We start from the raw sequence: 18,282 nt of genomic DNA on the forward strand, positions 1-18,282 counted from the left end.
AGAGAGAGAGAGAGAGAGAGAAAGAAAGAAAGAAAGAAAGAAAAAGAAATTTAAGACCTAAAACTTTAACACTCCTAGAAGAAAACATAGAAGAAAACTTCCTGATACAGGTCTTGGCAATAATTCCTTAGATGATGCACCAGAAGCAGGAAACAAAAGCAAAAATATACTAATGGGACTACATCAAATTTTAAAAGTTGTGTTTACAAAGTGAAAGGCAACCTATGAAATAGGAGAGAGCCTGCTTGGAACTCCCCCTCTCTTCTCTCTCGGCTCCTCCTCTGCTCGTGCTCTCTCTCAAAAATAAACAAAGTTAAAAAAAAAAAAGAGTTAAGCTGTGTTTCTGTGGCATATACACCATGCCCTGTGAGATGATTTAAGACAAATCAAACGAACACTGCCCATCCGGACCCAGGGCAAGAAAACACTTCCCAGCTCTGGGTAGGAGTGCGGATTGCTCATGCTGCTCCATTTTTGTTTTATTTCTTTAATTTTTTTTTAATTTTTATTTATTTCTGAGACAGAGAGAGACAGAGCATGAGTGGGGGAGGGGCAGAGAGAGAGGGAGACACAGAATCCGAAGCAGGCTCCAGACTCTGAGCCGTCAGCCCAGAGCCCGACGCGGGGCTCGAACCCACGGACCGCGAGATCATGACCTGAGCCTAAGTCGCTCAACCGAGCCACCCAGGCACCCCTATTTTTGTTTTATTTTTTAAAACCTACACAGTGCTGGGGCGCCTGGGTGGCTCAGTCAGTTAAGCGTCTGGCTTCCGCTCAGGTCATGATCTCGCAGTTCTTGAGTTCTAGCCCCGTGTCGGGCTCTGTGCTGACAGCTGGGAGGCCCGGAGCCTGCTCTGGATTCTGTATCTCCCTCTCTCTCTGCCTCTCCCCTGCTCACACTGTCTCTCTCTCAAAAATAATAAATGAACATTTTCAAAAATTCGCATAGTGCTTATTAATATGTGCCACACACTGGCCCTCGCCCTTTACAAATATCGACTCATTTCACTTAATCCCCATAGCGGCCCTACAAGGTAGGTTTTCTCACTAGCCGAATTTCACAAATGAAGAAACGAAGGCATGGGGGGGACTAAGATTACTTAGTGCCGGAGCCTTCCATCTCTGCTCACTGATGAAGGCGAGACTCCCCCGCTGTCCTCAGCGTACCGTCCTAGCAGGCAATGACTGTGGACAGGAGTGGGACGGAGTGGGAATAAAACCCCATCCACGTGGCAAACCGGATGGCCTTCCCAACCCCCTGACAGCCAGGCTTTTCCTTACTTTGCTCTTGGCTTTCTCTTACTGCAATTCAGAGAGGCTGCAATGAGAAGGTTATCGGGATCCGGTTTATGAGTTCTCGCCACCCCCGTGACTCTATGACAAGAGAGGAACATCTGGTCCTTTCTGAGCAGCCCATCTGTAGCACCTCCCAGGAAGGACATCCCATGTGCTACCACCCCGCCTGGTCAGTGTGAAAGCTCACACTGCTGGGGCTCCATGCAGAGCACACATCTGATCTAGAAAAGCACCGAGAAGTGACAAATGGGGCCTTGGTTTTTTAAAAAAGAGAGCAAGGGGCACCTGGGTGGCTCAGTCGATAAAGCGTCTGACCTCGGCTCAGGTCGCCATCTCGTGGTCCGTGAGTTCGAGCCCCGCGTCGGGCTCTGTGCTGACGGCTCAGAGCCTGGAGCCTGTTTCGGATTCTGTGTCTCCTTCTCTCTCCGACCCTCCCCCATTCATGCTCTGTCTCTCTCTGTCTCAAAAATAAATAAACGTTAAAAAAAAAATTTTTTTTTTAAATCCATATAAATGATAGTTCATTCTAATTTCCCTGTGTTGGAGTGACAAGGAACAAGCAACATGTTTCCCACCTCATCGCGTTTACAGATGACAAAACTGGCTGACGTTCAGGTAAGATAAAACAACTAAACAGGGAAGGGATCAAAACCCAAATCTCCCACGCCTTTGGTTTGGGGCGCTTTCATAAGCTGCAAATATGCCGGCGTTACCTAGTTTAATCGACACCTGCTCACAGACCCTAACAAATTCAATCAACGTCATCATAGTTAATAGTCTAAGAATCATTTTCACACTACGTCACGCATCTTCCAAACCGGTCGGGAATAAGCCTTACAGAACAGATGCCCCGATGGCCACTTCAGAAGACTAGCATTAAGACAGACTGGAGTTATCAGCTATGTTAATTATTAGATATATGCTACGTTCAGCCAGGAAGTATAGGCTTCATGCCTCACAGCCTTTTTTTAAACACACCAAATGAATTTTTGTTAACTTTTTAATCTATTTTCAAATTTCCAGAAAAATTACAAGAATAATACAAAGATTTATTACTAAAGAACTACCCGGGGTGCCCAGGGGGTTCAGTCGGTTGAGCATCCGACTGAGGCTCAGGTCATGATCTCACGGTGCATGAGTTTGAGCCCTGCATTGGGCTCTGTGCTGACAGCTCAGAGCCTGGAACCTGCTTTGGATTCTGTGTCTCCCTCTCTCTCTCTGCCCCTCCCCTGCTCATGTTCTGTCTTTCTCTCTCTCAAAAATGAGTAAACGTTAAAAATTTTTTTTATTACTAAAGAACTATCAACGTTTTACCACAACATTATACCCCTGTGGTAGATACATATATGTGTATATCTGTATACATGTTTCTTGAGCCACTTGAGAGTAAGTTATCAACATAATGTCCCTCTGCCCCTAAAAACTTCAGTGCACAAAGACTAAAGTCAAGTAATTTACATGGATACGCTACTATTCTCTACAGACCTGATACAAATTTTCCAAGCGTCATAATCATATCTGTAGGAAAATAAAATATCAGATCACAAGTTACATTAAGTTGTTTAAAAATCTCCATTTTGTATTAATGAAAGCAATTTAAAGTTTCAAACTAAACACACACACACACACAAAGCAAAAATGAAGAAGGAAATAAACAAAACGAAAAACACTAAAAATACCAATAAGTACGACAATGCTGGAAAGGAAAAGGAAGCGAGGCTTTACATAAACAGAAATTCAGACAATTCCATGACACGAATAACTGCACCCTGGCCTCGTCCAAGCGAGGTCACTCTTCGCTTTGGTTCAAAAACACTTCTTCATCCAGACTCAAAGTTGATTTCACAGACACAAGTGTGGTCCTCTTTCTTTCATGCAAAGATTTTCTGAAGTATCTTTCGGCCTACCCCATAAAAATGGCCTATCTTCTTATTCAATGTGAGAAAACACTTTTGGGGGGGGGGGGGGGTGTGGGCTACGACTTAACCCTCTGTTCCCGAGTTTCAGCTGACTCTGAAGGAATCATGAAAACTGACATCTGACCAAAAAAATGTCACAGGAAACTCTGAATTAACTAAGCGCCTCCAAGAGCGTTAAAACGCACTTTGGGCCAAGGTGGCAACAGCAGACTTCTCATAAAAAAGAAAAAGACTCATACCAGCCAGGCTCATAAAAATTTTGCTAGTCCAAAGAGCAACATAAACATGAGCTGCTATATAAGAAACGCGTTTCAGTGCTCTCTCAACAGTGCTTACGAGCACAAAGTGGATTTTGCCCCGTTCAACGTGTTAGGGACCGAGCCACTAAGTCAGTCGGCCGGAATAGGCACATAGAAAAGTTCTGTGCTATGCGGTTAGCCAAGGGGTCGGGAGGCCCATTTTTAAGGTATTAGTAATAGGGTGGAACTCAGATACACAAGAATCTGAAAAGCAAAGTGTGTTCAAAAACATGTGACCCCTTTCGGCCAAAGTCCACACTCTGAGCTTAACGAATTGCGAGGCCTCTGTGGAAACCAAGATCTCATCTGCCAGTTCGTACACAGAGTCAAAGGGCCAAGGAGCCCCCTCAGCCAGCCCTAAAAAGCCCAGATGAAGACGGGACGGTACAAGAAAGGAAAGTCATTACTAAGGAGGATTCTGAAGGCTGTAAACACAGCCCTGAAATAGTGATGCTTTGTGACCAGGGAAAAGACCACCAGACATCAACTACTCACACAAAGAGATTCTGCCCCTGAGAGGGACGCAAAACCACTAATTAAAACCCGGGGCCCCTTCTTTGGGAAGGCCACAGCAGGAGAGAGAAAGAGTGAGGGATAAAACAGAATAATGACTATCTTGCAGGGAAATGAGCTGGTACAGGTCTACCCTGAGGCAAAGCCCTCCGTGATCTCATCTGTGAAATGAGGGGGCAGAAGATCGCCAAGCTCTTTCCAGAGTGATAGAAAGAAAACACCCTTTGGTGTCGGACACGCTGTGGCTCCACAACTTACCAACTGTGCCACTTACGTTCTATGCCTCGGTTTCTCCACCTGGAAAATGGAGATTCTACCCGCATATTCTCCCTATCGTGGAAAATCCCAGAGGTTGGCAGCCCAAGATTTGTGAGGTGGCTCTGAGCAACAAAATCCTCAGAGGCTAATAAGTCTCTTCGGTCTGGATGGCCTTCACTTCAGCCACCTCAAGCCTTAAGATGGCTGCTGGATTCCAACCACCACATCTGCATTCCAGTTGCAGCCATATGTCTATATTCCAAGAGCAAAGGAAAAAGAAGGAAGGGTACAAAGAAGGTTCTAGGAAACTTCTGTGATAACTCTGCTCATGTCTAGAACAGAATCACACAGCCATCCCTAGCTGCGAGGGAGAGGAGGGGTGCAAACTAGTTTTATCTAGGACAACTACGTATCCAGCAACAAACTGGGGTTCCATGACTATAGAAGAAGCAAAGAACGGACAGATCTGCAATACCCCCACCTCACTTCAAGGACTCAACTGGATAATACATGTAAAGTCTGATGATTCCCGGACTCACAAACTTATTCCTTCCCTGTCTGGTAACACTGAGAGCGTATGATGGGTCTCAGCAGCTTAAGAGGTCCCTCCTGCGGTAGCCCTTAAGGCCAGGCCTCTGGCCACACCCCACATACAACCTGCACTGCAGCCCAACAAACCCATGTCCCCCTTCCACGGTTCTAAACCTTTGCACTCACGAAGCCTCCTTCCAGGGAAGCCTCCCCCCCACCCCCCCGGCTCCTGTCTGCATGACGGATCGCTCCTCAACATGCTAGGTCTTGCTCACCTGCCCCTCCTACCTCCACCCCCAGGTACAGCCCGTGCTCTCACTCCCAGGTGCTTCCCTTATGGGAGCGCTCACCGTCCCGTATCGAAGCAGCAGCCACATCTAGTGAGTGCCAGTCCCTGTCCTGAGCCCTGCACACACAGCTTCTCAGCCAATCCCAACAACCCTATGACGCAGACTCTGTATCACCCCCGTTTTACAGATAAAGAAACAGAGGCCCAGAGAGGTTAACCAGCTTGCCCAAAGTCACGCTGGGAGGAAACACCCAAGGCAGGATTCGAGCCCAGGGCGCTTGGACCACAAACCTGTACTCCGCCACCACCCTAGACTGCCTCTACTACTAGAGGGAGGGGTCTAGATGTCATCTTAGAGCCGGGATGATCAAACTACATCCCACAGGCTAACTCCGGCCCTGCACCTGTTTTCGCAAACAAAGTTTTGTTGGAGCACAGGGGTACCCACTTGTTCACCATGGGAGGGCTGCAGGGTTGCCATGGAGACTCGAGATAGCCCAGGATGCCCAAAATATTAACTTCCTGGCCCCTCTACAGAAAAAGTTAGCTCAACCCTGTTTTAGGCTGTCAGCTCCTCAAGACATGGCCTGTGTGCGTTGCTCCTGTGTCCTCGGCATCCCGCGTGGCATTGCATTTGGCACAGGCACAAGAGGCGCTCAACAAACACGTGGGGTGTGAATACCCCACCAGCAAAGGGGAGCGCGTCGGGGGGCTGAGGCTGCCGGCTCACTCGGGACTTGGAAAGTTTCCCAATTCTGTCCAGATACTATGTAACAACCAAAAGGCCCGGGACCCGTGGGAGAATGTGGGTTCGACTGCTTCCTAGGCGGGGTCCCCTCTCACCCGCCCACCTCCGCTGGGAGGTCACTGACCCGACTTTGCAGATGAACGCCGAACACATCCTGGAAAAGAGGTATTAAAAACTGATGTTGGTTGCCTTTCAACTGGTTACATTTTCATCAAAACATTCATAGGAAAAGGGGCGCCTGGGTGGCTCGGCCGGTTAACCGTCTTCGGCTCTGGTCACGAACTCACAGTTGGTGAGTTTGAGCCCCGCGGCGAGCTCTGCACTGGCAACGGGGAGCCTGCCTGGGATTCTTTCTCTGCCCCCCTCCCCCTCTTGTGTTTGCTCTCTCTCTCTCTCTCTCTCTCTCTCTCTCAAAATAAATAAATAAACGTTAATAAAAACACATTTATAGGAAGGGACCAAACCACATACAACAGAAATAGCCCTCTAAAAACGACAGCAAAACGTGAAAAAGTTATTCAAGGCTCAAATGCCTTCTCTGACCTTCAAAGAACAGGCTTGCAACAAGACTGTATAATGTTTCCTAATTTTATCGTAATTATTGATGTCACTGCACGAGACACAAATAAAGCACTTTCCTTCTGGGCTGTGACCATATTCGATCCAGCCTGGGTTATCAAAAATCACATTCTGGATGGTTTTCTCTTTAATTCTGTCTTGGCCTGGCCCCAAATCACATCAGGCAGGAGCCAGGCAGAGCTACAAACAGCCTCCCACATTTCCGGCACAATCGTTTCAAGCCTCCTTTCGGGACACAAAAGCCGTATCTCTTCTCTTTCCCAGAGTTTTTAAACAACGGTCCAACTCGAGCAGACTCTTGAGGAACCGCAGGCTAAAAGCAGCAAATGGAGACAGTCAGCCACTTTGCAAATCGAGTAACTTGTCACCTAGGTCCTCATGCAGGAGGAAGGGTTAAGAAACACCTGCCTATTTGCTAAGGCTGGGTCTAAAATGACCACTAACTTGGCCCCTCGGTTCCACAAAGTTACCCACTGGTCTAAAACATACGACTTCCGGGGCGCCTGGGTGGCTCAGTAGGTTAGGCGACCGACTTCAGGCGTCTGACTTCAGCTGGGGTCATGATCTTGCAGTTCGTGGGTTCGTGCCCCACATCGGGCTCTGTGCTGGCAGCTCAGAGCCTGGAGGCTGCTTCCGATCCTGTGTCTCCCTCTCTCTCTGCCCCTCCCCTGCTCATACTGCCCCACCCCACCTCTCTCTCTCTCTCTCTCTCAGAAATAAACATTAAATTTTTTTTTTTAAATACAAGACTCCCAAGTAGACACATTTCTGCTGAGGACCCTACTGTGTGCCACCCGCTGTGCCGGGCCTGCTGTCTGTAGCAGCCTCATAGCAATACTCCAAGGTTAATATCATTTCACAGATGAGGAAAACAGGGCCCAAACAGTCAAGTGACCTGCCAAGGTCATGCAGCTAAAAAGAGGCCAAGCCAGAAAGGCAGGGAAGTCTGGCCATGTCACCAGCCTGTGCACCTGCACACTGCCTCCCTCCGAAGCTGGCTGGCATTGGGGGCAGTCCACTCGGGTACATACTGCTGGTGGGGAAATGGCTCAGCCACTCTGGAAAACTCTTCGGGAGTTTCTACACGCGCGTATCCTACGACCCTGAGATCCCGATCCCCAAGCATGTACCCAAGAGAGATAAAAGCATGTGTCCACGCAAAAACTTATACACAGGAATGCCTGGGTGACTCAGTCGGTTAAGCGTCCGCCTTGGGCTTAGGTCATGATCTCAACGTTCATGAGTTCGAACCCTGCATCGGGCTTGATGCTGACGGCACGGAGCCCGCTTTGAATTTGGATCCTCTGTCCCCCTGTCTCTCTGCCCCACCCCCACTTGCTCGCTCGCTCTCTCTCTCTCTCTCTCTCGCTCTCGCTCTCTCTCTCTTTCTCTCTCAAAAATAAACATTTTTAAAAAACCCTTTAGGGGCGCCTGGGTGGCTCAGTCGGTTAAGCATCCGACTTCGGCTCAGGTCACGATCTCACGGTCTGTGAGTTTGAGCCCCGCGTCGGGCTCTGTGCTGACAGCTCAGAGCCTGGAGCCTGTTTCGGATTCTGTGTCTCCCTCTCTCTGACCCTCCCCTGTTCATGCTCTGTCTCTCCCTGTCTCAAAAATAAATAAAATGTTAAAAAAAAAAATTTTTTTTAAATAAAAAATAAAAAACCCTTTAAATGATAAAAATACTAAAAAATAAAAAGCTTATACACAAATAGCAGCTTTATTGATAACAGCTAAAAAAACTGGAAACCCAAATGTCCACCTACAAGTGAATGGATAAACCGTGGCATATCCACAGGATGTAATATTAAACAACAACAACAACAAAATTATAATCTACGGATAGATGCAGCAACACCCAGAATCTCAGAACACGAGGCTGACTGAAATAAACCAGACCCAGAAAGGATCTCCTATATGGGTCCACCTATACGAAAACCCAAGAACAGACAAAACTAATTCATGGTGATAGAAATCAGAAACAGAATGCAGGGGACGGGGAACTGACTGGCAAGAACAAGGAAATCTGGGGTGGGGGGAGGGGTAGAACCGGGGGAATCAGAGAATGTTCTGTACTTTTGAAAGGAGTGGTTACATGGCGTAAACAATTGCCAAAATTCATCAAACAGAACGCCTGAGACCTGTGCGCTTTATTGTATTTAATTATACCTTAAAAAAAAAAAAAAAAGTCCTCAGGCTAATGAGTCACTCATTCAGATGACAAAACAGAAAACATGAATTATTACACGTATACTTCCAAACTGATTGCTCAAGGGTATTTAAAGAAACCCCAAAGAAAGTCTGATTTGCCCATGAAAGCAAATTAAGTTTACTCACTGGCTCTAGAAAGAATTTCCCTCACAAAAATAAGGCCCACCACCTTGCATTTGCCCAAGGGGTCTGTCTAGTAGACAGAGATGAATGAGTCCAGCAACCCTGCCTAACCAGCCCACTTTCAGTCAGGACAGCAACCCTTTCAGGACAGAGATGGCTGTCCCCATGGCATCCAGTGAAGGTGGGAAAGGTGGAGGGGAAGGGAGCCAGCGGGATTAAGAACCACTTCAGAATAATGACTGTATGGAGGCTGCGAGTGCCATACCCCTACCCCCACGAGGTCCTAATTCCTAAGTCCTAATTCCTGGAACCTGGGAATGTCACCTTACAGGGCAGGCAGCAGATAGGACTAATTTAAGGGTTTTTAAATGGGGAGATTGTCCCGGATGATCTCGGTGGGCCCTAAATGCAGTCCCAGGGGTCCTTCTAAGACGGGGACAGAGGGAGACTTGATATACACAGAGGAGAAGGCAATGGGAAGACCGAGGCAAAAACTGGGGTGAGGCAGGTACCAGCCAAGGAATGCCAACAACCACCAGAAGCTGGAAGAAGCAAGAAATTAACTTTCCCTTGGAGCGTCTGGTGAAAGCCTGGGCCTGCCAAGACCTTGATTTGGGCCCAGGGAAACCTATTTCAGACTCTGGCCTCTAGAACCATGAGAACATAAATGTCTGTTGTTGGGAGCTACCAAGTTTACTGTCATTTGTTCTAACAGTCGTCCAAAACTAACACAGACCAGGAGCCTAAAATGCAGTATTGTTTCTGCCAGATATCTACACTCCTCCGATATCACTTCAAACTTTTAAGAAGTAATCAAATTAGTAAACGTTTTTCTTCTCTTTTTTTTTTAATTTTTTTATTTTTTTTTAATTTTTTTAACATTTATTTATTTTTGAGAGGCAGAGAGAGGCAGAGCGTGAGCAGGGGAAGAGAAGGGAGAGAGTTGTCGTCACAGAGCCCAACGCGGGGCTCAAACTCACAAACCGTGAGATCACGACCTGAGCTGAAGTTGGACGCTTAACTGACTGAGCCACCCAGGCGCCCCCCTTTTTTTTCATTTTTTTTAATGCTTATCTACTTTTGAGAGAGAGAGGAGAGAGGGAGAGAGCATGAGCGGGGGAGGGACAGAGAGAGGGAGACAGAATCTGAAGCAGGCTCCAGGCTCTGAGCTGTCAGCACAGAGCCTGATGCGGGGCTTGAACCCACAAACTCTGGGTCAGGTCAGATCATGACCTGAGCCGAAGTCAGACGCTTAACCCACTGAGCCACCCAGGTGCCCCAAAGTTTTTCTTTTCTTGAAAGAAAACATCAGAGAATATCCTTATTACCATGGGGTGAGCAAAGATTTCCTAAATAGCACTCAAAAAGAACTAATCATAAAAGGGGGAAAATTTTTTAAATTTTTTTTTCAACGTTTTTTATTTATTTTTGGGACAGAGAGAGACAGAGCATAAACGGGGGAGGGTCAGAGAGAGAGGGAGACACAGAATCGGAAATAGGCTCCAGGCTCCGAGCCATCAGCCCAGAGCCCGACGCAGGGCTCGAACTCACGGACCGCGAGATCGTGACCTGGCTGAAGTCGGACGCTTAACCGACTGCGCCACCCAGGCGCCCCAAGGGGGAAAATTTTTATATGTGACTATGCTAAAATTTAAAATTTGTGCATACCAAGAGATGACGTGGCAAACCACGAGTGACGATGCCTGCTTTCTCTGTTTGCAGTGCCCGTATCCACGTGCACACAACCCATCGGCGAACTCCTATCCAGAATCTATAAAGAACTTTCTTTCACAAGTCAATATGAAAAAGCAGATGTCCCACGATACAAACAGCGAAGGACTTCAGTAACACCTGACAAAACGTGAAACCCAAATGGCCAACAGGCACACAAAAAGATGCTAACCTTCAGTAGTCATCAAGGAAAGGCAAATTCAAACCACAATCAGATGCCACCCATCGGATTGGCTAAAATGCAAACAGACAACATCGAGTATAGATGAGGACGCGGGGCACCCAGAACCCTCAAGCGCTCCTGGCGGGAATATTAGCAGATCCAACCACTAGGAAAAAACTCTCTTCGTAAGCTGGACAGTTGGAAATACTGTCGCGTAACCCAGTATTTCACTCCTAGGTATACACGCACAGAAATGCGTATGTATGTTCCACAGAACTCATGGCAGTGCTTTCGTAACGGCCCCAAACTGGGAAAAACTCAAAAGTTTATGAGAAGCGTCCACGTATTCAGTATATTCCTACGATGGAATAGAGCAGTGCACACAGACTACGGTTAGACCCAGCACCACGGAGGGGGCTCACGAACATTACGTAATGTTAAGAGAAGAAGCCTGGAACTATATCATGCCGTTCGATAGGAAATTCAGGAAGAGGCCTACCTCATGTTAAGGTGCTGGACATCAACAGCAGGCGACCGCGAGTGACGGCGGGAGGGGACTGGCCGCTGTTTCTTGATCTGGATACGACCCGCTCATGAAAATGCGTTGAACTATTACGCGTGTGAGTTACGCACTTTTCTGAACGTACGTTAGACTTCAGGTTTACCCCCCAAAACTAGTTATTCCGAGATTATGGGAAAAGCTTTTTTTCCCCCCTCAATATAACTTTTTCAAACTGCAGAATGGACGCAAGCTCACCTCAGGAAAAAATAAATAAATAAAGGAAAAAAGAGAAGAACAAATAATATCCCCCACGACCCCACCAACCAAGGAAAACCATGGTAACCATTTGGCGTAAATCTCATCAAATACACATACATTTTAAAGAGAGAGGAGGAGGGGCGCCTGGGTGGCGCAGTCGGTTAAGCATCCGACTTCAGCCAGGTCACGATCTCACGGTCCGTGAGTTCGAGCCCCGCGTCAGGCTCTGGGCTGATGGCTCGGAGCCTGGAGCCTGTTTCCGATTCTGTGTCTCCCTCTCTCTCTGCCCCTCCCCCGTTCATGCTATGTCTCTCTCTGTCCCAAAAATAAATTTAAAAAAAAAAAAAAAAAAAAAAAAAAAAACGAAATAAAGAGAGAGGAGGAGAGCACATCCTACAGGGAGTGGTTAACGCAGGCAGGTGCTCCATAAATATTCTGAACCATACGTGAATAAATAATATTAGATGCTATTTTGTAACCTAGGCAACCACCTCTTTATTGTTGCCGTCCACGAAGAAATCCAGTGTCCCCAAAGGATTTGAGTGTGCAAACTCACACTCTGGCAAACCAGCCAGCAAGGTGTGTGAATACTTTCTAAGTACATGTGGGCAAGAACATAAAACACAGAGCCATGATTTTTTAACCCTGGTTATCACCAACTGCCTCTAAAAATCTGTGGAGTACTCAAAAAGCATGCATTTTAATTCAGTACGGTTTTAAAAGTTAATATATGCTCCCTCCTTGACTTTTTTAAATGAGTCAAGTAGCCCCTGAGCCCTGGGAAATCAGGGCCAGAGCCTAAAAACTGCATTCTCAAAGCAGGGCATTCATGCAGATCAAGTCGAAAGCAGGTCCTGGACACCTGGCCACTGAAGGCCCACATTAGCTGGGCAGCCGTGGGCCCTAAGTCAAGGTGGACATTTCACAAGGTAAGTCAGACTCCCTGACCCCGAAGACAAAGACTGATGGTCGCAGAGGGCGGGGCAAATGACACACATATCAACTCGAGGACAAGGCTATAAACAGGTAGAGAACCAAGAAATACAACAATAGTAGCTATATAAATACAAATTAATCCTGCTTTCATTTCTCTTTCATTCACTCTCTTATTTATTCAGTTATATCTACTGACCCCTTATGATACGCCAGACCCCGTTCTAGACACTGGAGATACAGCAGTGAACATGGCAGACGAAACTATTCTCTGTCCTCAGGGAGTTGACATCTTGTGCGGGGGGGACAAGAGTAAAATATTGAGTGTGTCAGAGGGTGGTGGTGATGGAGAAAAATAAAGCGGGGGAGGGAGATAGGGCCTCGAGGCTGGAGGAGGGGAGCAAGTCACTTGCTGTAGAGATGCAAACATTTGCTGGGTTCCAAGTTTTAAAAGGATCCTTTCAGAACATATCCTCTCCAAAGAACTCTGGCATAATTATGTTAATGGGAGCCCCGGGGTAACCACAGGATTCAGAAAATAAACCAAGAACTTTATGAACCAGAAAGGGTCCATTTAAGACGGGCAAATTGAAGATCCAATAATAGCTACCACTTCTCCAGATCTTGCCCTGCGCCTTTCTCAGCTGCTTATAGACCAGTCTCCTCAATTAATTTTCACACTGAACGGATGAGAAGGGTAACATCTCTTCTCTCTTTAACAGATGAGAAAACGGAAGCCGAGAGCAATGAAGAAACCGGCCCAAGGTGACACGTGTGCTAAACGTTGATGTCCGGGTTCGGCCCAGAGTCCACACTCCCCTTATGATCCAAATAAAATGTCCACTGCTCACCTGGGGTTTTCCTTGGCTGATACTTACCTTCCTTATCCTGCTCAAGACTTAACCTTTAATATTTTACTGAGTTCTCACAACCGTACCCATCACACTCACTCACACACACACACACACACACCCACACACACACACAAATTGGAGGCTGCTTTCATATTTGCAACGTCTTCTTTTCTCTCGATAACGAAAAGTGAATGACGATCAAGACCCTCAAATGTTGAAATACCACTTCCTAGACCCAATTAGAAATTATTGTCCCGGGGCGCCCGGGTGGCTCAGTTGGCGAAGCATCTGACTCTTGGTCATAATCTCACGGTCCGTAGGTTTGAGCCCCACATCAGGCTCTGCGCTCATAGGGCAGAGCCTGCTTGGGATTCTCTCTCCCCCTCTCTCTCTGCCCTCCACCACTTGTATTCTCTCTCTCTCTCTCTCAAAAACAAATAAGTAAACATTAAAAAACAAAGAAAAAGAAATTATGTTCTCAAACATTTGATATTCCCAGCAAACCCAAAATAGTTCCATCTGGGCTGGAGACTAAAATTAGCCTTCGTGCCGGCAAAGGAAGAGTTCATACGGCCCATTTCTTACAAACTAAAAACGAGTTCCCCAAAGATAACTCCTGGCTGCCCCCCATCCTCCCCACAAGCATGAGGGTCCCCTGTGACCCTCATCTCCATAAAAGACGCCTCCACCTCAACATCCCAGGCTCTCAGAGCTATAAACACAAGAGTCCTCCTTGGCCCCTCTTTCTCTCACCTCATCCAACCCATCGGCAGCTTCTAACCTCCCCACTCCGAATCTGTACCTTCTCTCCACTTTCCTCGTCCCCCAAGTGCAAGCCCCCAGCATCTCTGGCCCAGACCACCATGAGGAGCTCCCAACTGGCCTGTTTCCCTGATAGGACGCTGTGAAATTCTCATCTCCAAAGAGTACCCAGAGTGAACTTTTTAAAGCACGAATCAGACCGTGTCACCTCTCAGCCTAAAATCCTTCTGGACAACCAGAACGCAGCCTTAAATTCTTCCCCTGGACTACAACGCACCGTGCGGCCTGGCACCGGCCTGCCTCACCAAGCTTTTAGGCTTCAACTCTCTCCCTGGTTCACTCTGTGCGAAAACCAAAAGACTAGCGAAAACACAGTGCTTGAGATTAAAATGTGAATAGGGGTGCCTGGGTGGCATCTGACTTCGGCTCAGGTCCTGATCTCGCAGTTTGTGGGTTCAAGCCCAGCATCGGGCTGTGTGCTGACAGCTCAGAGCCTGGAGCCTGCTTCCGACTCTGTGTCTCCATCTCTCTCTGCCCCTCCCCTGCTCATGCTCTGTCTCTCTCTCTCTCTTTAAAGTAAATAAACATTAAAAAAAATAATAAAAGAAAGAAAAAAGTGCTGCAGAAGAACATGCCATGAGATCCAAAAGTGAAGGTAACTTGAATCAAGCCGCCCACTGTTGGTACCAAGGCATTCCCCTGGGCCAGGGAGCTAGGGACTTGTACTTTTTAATTCTGAGTCTCCTCCCCTACTTCGTGTGCAGATGCCTGTGCGTTTTGCACACTGAAATAGCTCCAGGTCTTAGAAAAGTGCCTGACACATAGCAGTTCCTCAATAAAATAGTCTCCGAGTAAATACATTCATGAACACATGAATATAGTGTCAAAGTTTCTCTCTTTCTCCTCTCTCCCTTCTTACTGTTCCAGACCTCCCCTTGACAAGGGAGACATGTGCAACCACTGAGTCTCCACAAATCCTCTCCAGACCACTAATGGACCTTTGGCAACAGCTGAGAGAACACGGATGTGGGGAACACAGACCTGAACACGGAGACATGAACCACTAGAAAGAGATAATGCTTTTGGAGTCAGCGGTAAACTTACAGTCTACTATGCTAAGAATAAACACTGACGGCATAGACCACACTAAACAAACTCAACAAAGATGAGATCTCACACATTACACAGTACATTTCACCTATGAAGACTGCAATCATGTAAATATTATTATTACTATATTATTATTAATTTTGCCTCTTCTCACTCTGGCATAACCTACATACCCCAGTGGATTTAAGATCATACAAAAGCATGAGTTACTCCAATTCCTACTAAATCTGCCGGAAAGAACAAATCCTTTAATGTGCATTGCAGGTAAAGTACCATCCCCAGTGAAATGACTGTAATCCAGGGTAAAATCTCTGTTGGCCTCATAAGCTACTTGGGGAGGGAGGGGGGGAGGGCACAGCATTAAAAGGGACTGCCCAACACACAAACCAGATGCTGTCACCAACAAGGCACAATTACCAAGAACTGAAATCGGATTGAATCATCTCCTCTCTCTCTCATCCTACACACACTACCTATTCCTTTGCAGCTTTCAAAACCTGAAGGGGAAAAGAGGCAAGAGCAGACACCAGGGCTATTTTGAGAAATAAAAGGATTCAAAAGTTAAAAGCGCAACTTCCACTGACAGAGTAGCAGATCTCCCAGGAAACCCAGGTGACTCAGAAAGTTCTCTGATAGTTTCCATATTTAGGAAGTGGTCTTCCTCCCAGTTGAGTTTCATGTAAATAACTGCCCGGTCAAAGTTTCAGCTGGAAGCAACCTGAACATTTCCATCCCATGTGCAGGGAGAGAGGACCAAGTAATCCAGTCTAACCAGCAGAGAGAAGCAAGAGTTCCCAGAGTGTGATTCAAACTTCACAAGCATCCTGAAAAATCCCAAGACCTAAGATCCAAGGGCCACAGACGGCAGGACAAAAGATCTCATCCACAACGTCTATCTCCCTCTGGCTTGTTTTTGAAAAACAAAGTAAAAAAAAAAAAAAAAAAGTAAACAGCAGCACCACATCTGCTCCTTCCAAGTCCCCCTCACTATCCTCTGCATTGTGCCCCACATACCATCATCAACACAAGTGAGCTGGGGGCCCTTCCCTTAACACCCCCATCCTCCCACGTGGCCATACTGGGTTTCCCAACAGTGAGGGCAGAGTGAGCAGGGAACTTCAAAAGGCACCTAAATGGGCGGGGGTTAATAACAATAGTTTACAAAGCAAACCGTCCATTTCCAAAGGGGAGAGGGTGTTCAAAAAAAAAAAAAAAAAAAGAAGGAAAGAAATAACTAAGCTTCTGTTGCAGAGATTGGAGGTCTCAAACCACCCACTGGGCAGGAGGTAGCGCGCGCTCCGGAAGGCACCGAGAATAAGTGGTAGGTGTTTGGTGATGGTGATGGTGGTGGTGGTGGTTTTAAACACTAAAGTTTTAAATGAACTATGTTACGAAGAGAATTGTTGTGATGGGACCAGGGGTATTAACGCTTTTTCCTGCAGGCATACAGCACGCCCCCTCTGCCTCTCTTCCTCAGCCATTCTTCAGGAGTGCGGGAAAACGCTAGCAGGCAGGGCCCTGGGACCAATGCGCCCCTCTTTTGCTACTCCAGTCCCTGCAGGTGCCAGGGCCGAAGAAAACCGGGTCTCTCGCCTCCCTCTCCGCCACTGCGGTGCGGTCCTGGGGTGGGGTCACGGCCTGCCCCATCCCGGGCACCCCACCTGGAAAGGAGCTGGGACGCAGTAAGGGCACTCGGAGAGGCAGCACCCGATCGGCCGGTGGCACAGTGGCGCGCGCGCGCACACACACACACACACACACACAGACACACACACACACACACACACACACACACACACACACACAGCTGAGCGGCGCGAAGGGAGGGGCGCGCGGTGGCGCTGGCGGCGGGCGCGTTACCTGTTCTGCCAGCCCTGGAGGAGGTTGGTGTATTTGCTGAGCACGCCTTCGAGCGCCGGCTCCCTCCTGCGGCCGCCTCCTCCCGACGGACTAGCGGCCACCGAGCCCGGGCTGCTGCGGCTGCCCCCGCCGCCGAGCCCGGCTACCGCCGACCGGCTGGCGACACCCCGGCCGGCCAGGGAGCAGGACGGCGAGGAGCCAGCCGAGGTGGCGCGGCTGCTGCTGCGGCTGCTGCTGCTGTTGCTGCCCCCGCCGCCGTCTGCGCCTTGGGCCGCCCTCTCCATGGTCCGTGCGCGCCCGGAACGCGAGTGCCCGCCGCGGTGGCGGCCGCGGCGCTGGGGCTGCCGGCGCGGCGGCGGCGGCGGCGGCAGCTGCTGCTGCTATAGCTCCGGGCGCCCGGGCCGCGCGTGGCTGCTCCAAATCCCCGGGAAATGCCTGACTCATACAGGAGGAAGAGGAGGAGGCGAAGGAGAGCTGGGAAGGAAGCCAACGGGGCTGGATGCAGCTGCGGCCGCCCCTCCTCCTGCCGCGGCCCTGGCCCCGGCCCCTCCCTCCGTACTAGTTTCCTCGGCAAGTTCGGAGCGGGTGGCCGGTTCGGCGAGCCCTCCTGTGGTTCCTCTTCCTCTTCTTTCGGGTCCTGGCGGCCGCTCGGGGCCGGGGGCGCTGCTGGGCGCCGAGCCGCAGGGTGGGTACGCCCTGTCACCCTCGCGTTCCTTCTGCCGCCCCCTCTCGGATCCGAAGGGGCGAAAGGGAATCTCCGCGCGTTCCTCCCCACCCCCAACCCACCTCGGGACCTGGAGGGAGGGGCGGCCCCACCCACCCGATCCACCCGGATATTGACCCGCCCGGCCTAACGCGGGCACCAGCGCGCAGTCCCTCTCTCTGCCTTTCCCGCCGAGCCCGGGCTAGACACACGCACACAGTAACCTGGGAATGAGCCTTACAGGCAGAGCGAAGTTAATAGGGCAGGAACGTCTTCCAGGCTCTCCTGCGTGCCTGGTAGGGGACAGGTGATTCTGTCCCCAAGGTAAGCTTGCCCGGGGTATTTTCACGCTGCAGAGTTACGGTAAATGCATCATGGACACCAGGGAAGGAACTGGAGTGGGGCAAGAAAACTCTAAGGTTCCTGCAAGTGCCTTCTTAAATTGAGTGCCCTGGGCGCTTCACTTGCCTCACCCTAATCCCCACACTGATGGACACATAAATCTGGCAAGTCAAAACTAGCGATTTGATTTCCCAGAGGGAAATCAACCGATATTTACAATCACAGTGAAGTATGTATTCTCTGTGGTCGCTGTAACTTCTTCCCTGCACCCCCACCCTAAGATACACTGAGCTGCAACTTG

At 48.8% G+C, this 18,282-nt stretch overlaps 1 protein-coding gene across 2 annotated transcripts in view; it reads right to left on the reverse strand.

Annotated features, from left to right (window-relative positions):
- Nucleotides 1-17,669, reverse strand: part of OSBPL10 (oxysterol binding protein like 10) — a 256,126-nt gene extending 238,457 nt beyond the window's left edge. Inside the window, exon 1 of one of the 2 annotated variants that reach the window (XM_049629891.1) lies at nt 16,937-17,668. In XM_049629891.1, coding sequence (XP_049485848.1) covers nt 16,937-17,220 — 284 coding nt within the window. In that variant the 5' untranslated portion in view covers nt 17,221-17,668. Of the gene's footprint in view, nt 1-16,936 lie in introns of both variants that reach the window. The other variant, XM_049629890.1, reaches the window with a different exon arrangement.
- Nucleotides 17,670-18,282: the final 613 nt, after the last annotated feature.

Source organism: Panthera uncia, chromosome C2, assembly GCF_023721935.1.
Source record: "Panthera uncia isolate 11264 chromosome C2, Puncia_PCG_1.0, whole genome shotgun sequence".
NCBI lineage: Eukaryota > Metazoa > Chordata > Mammalia > Carnivora > Felidae > Panthera > Panthera uncia.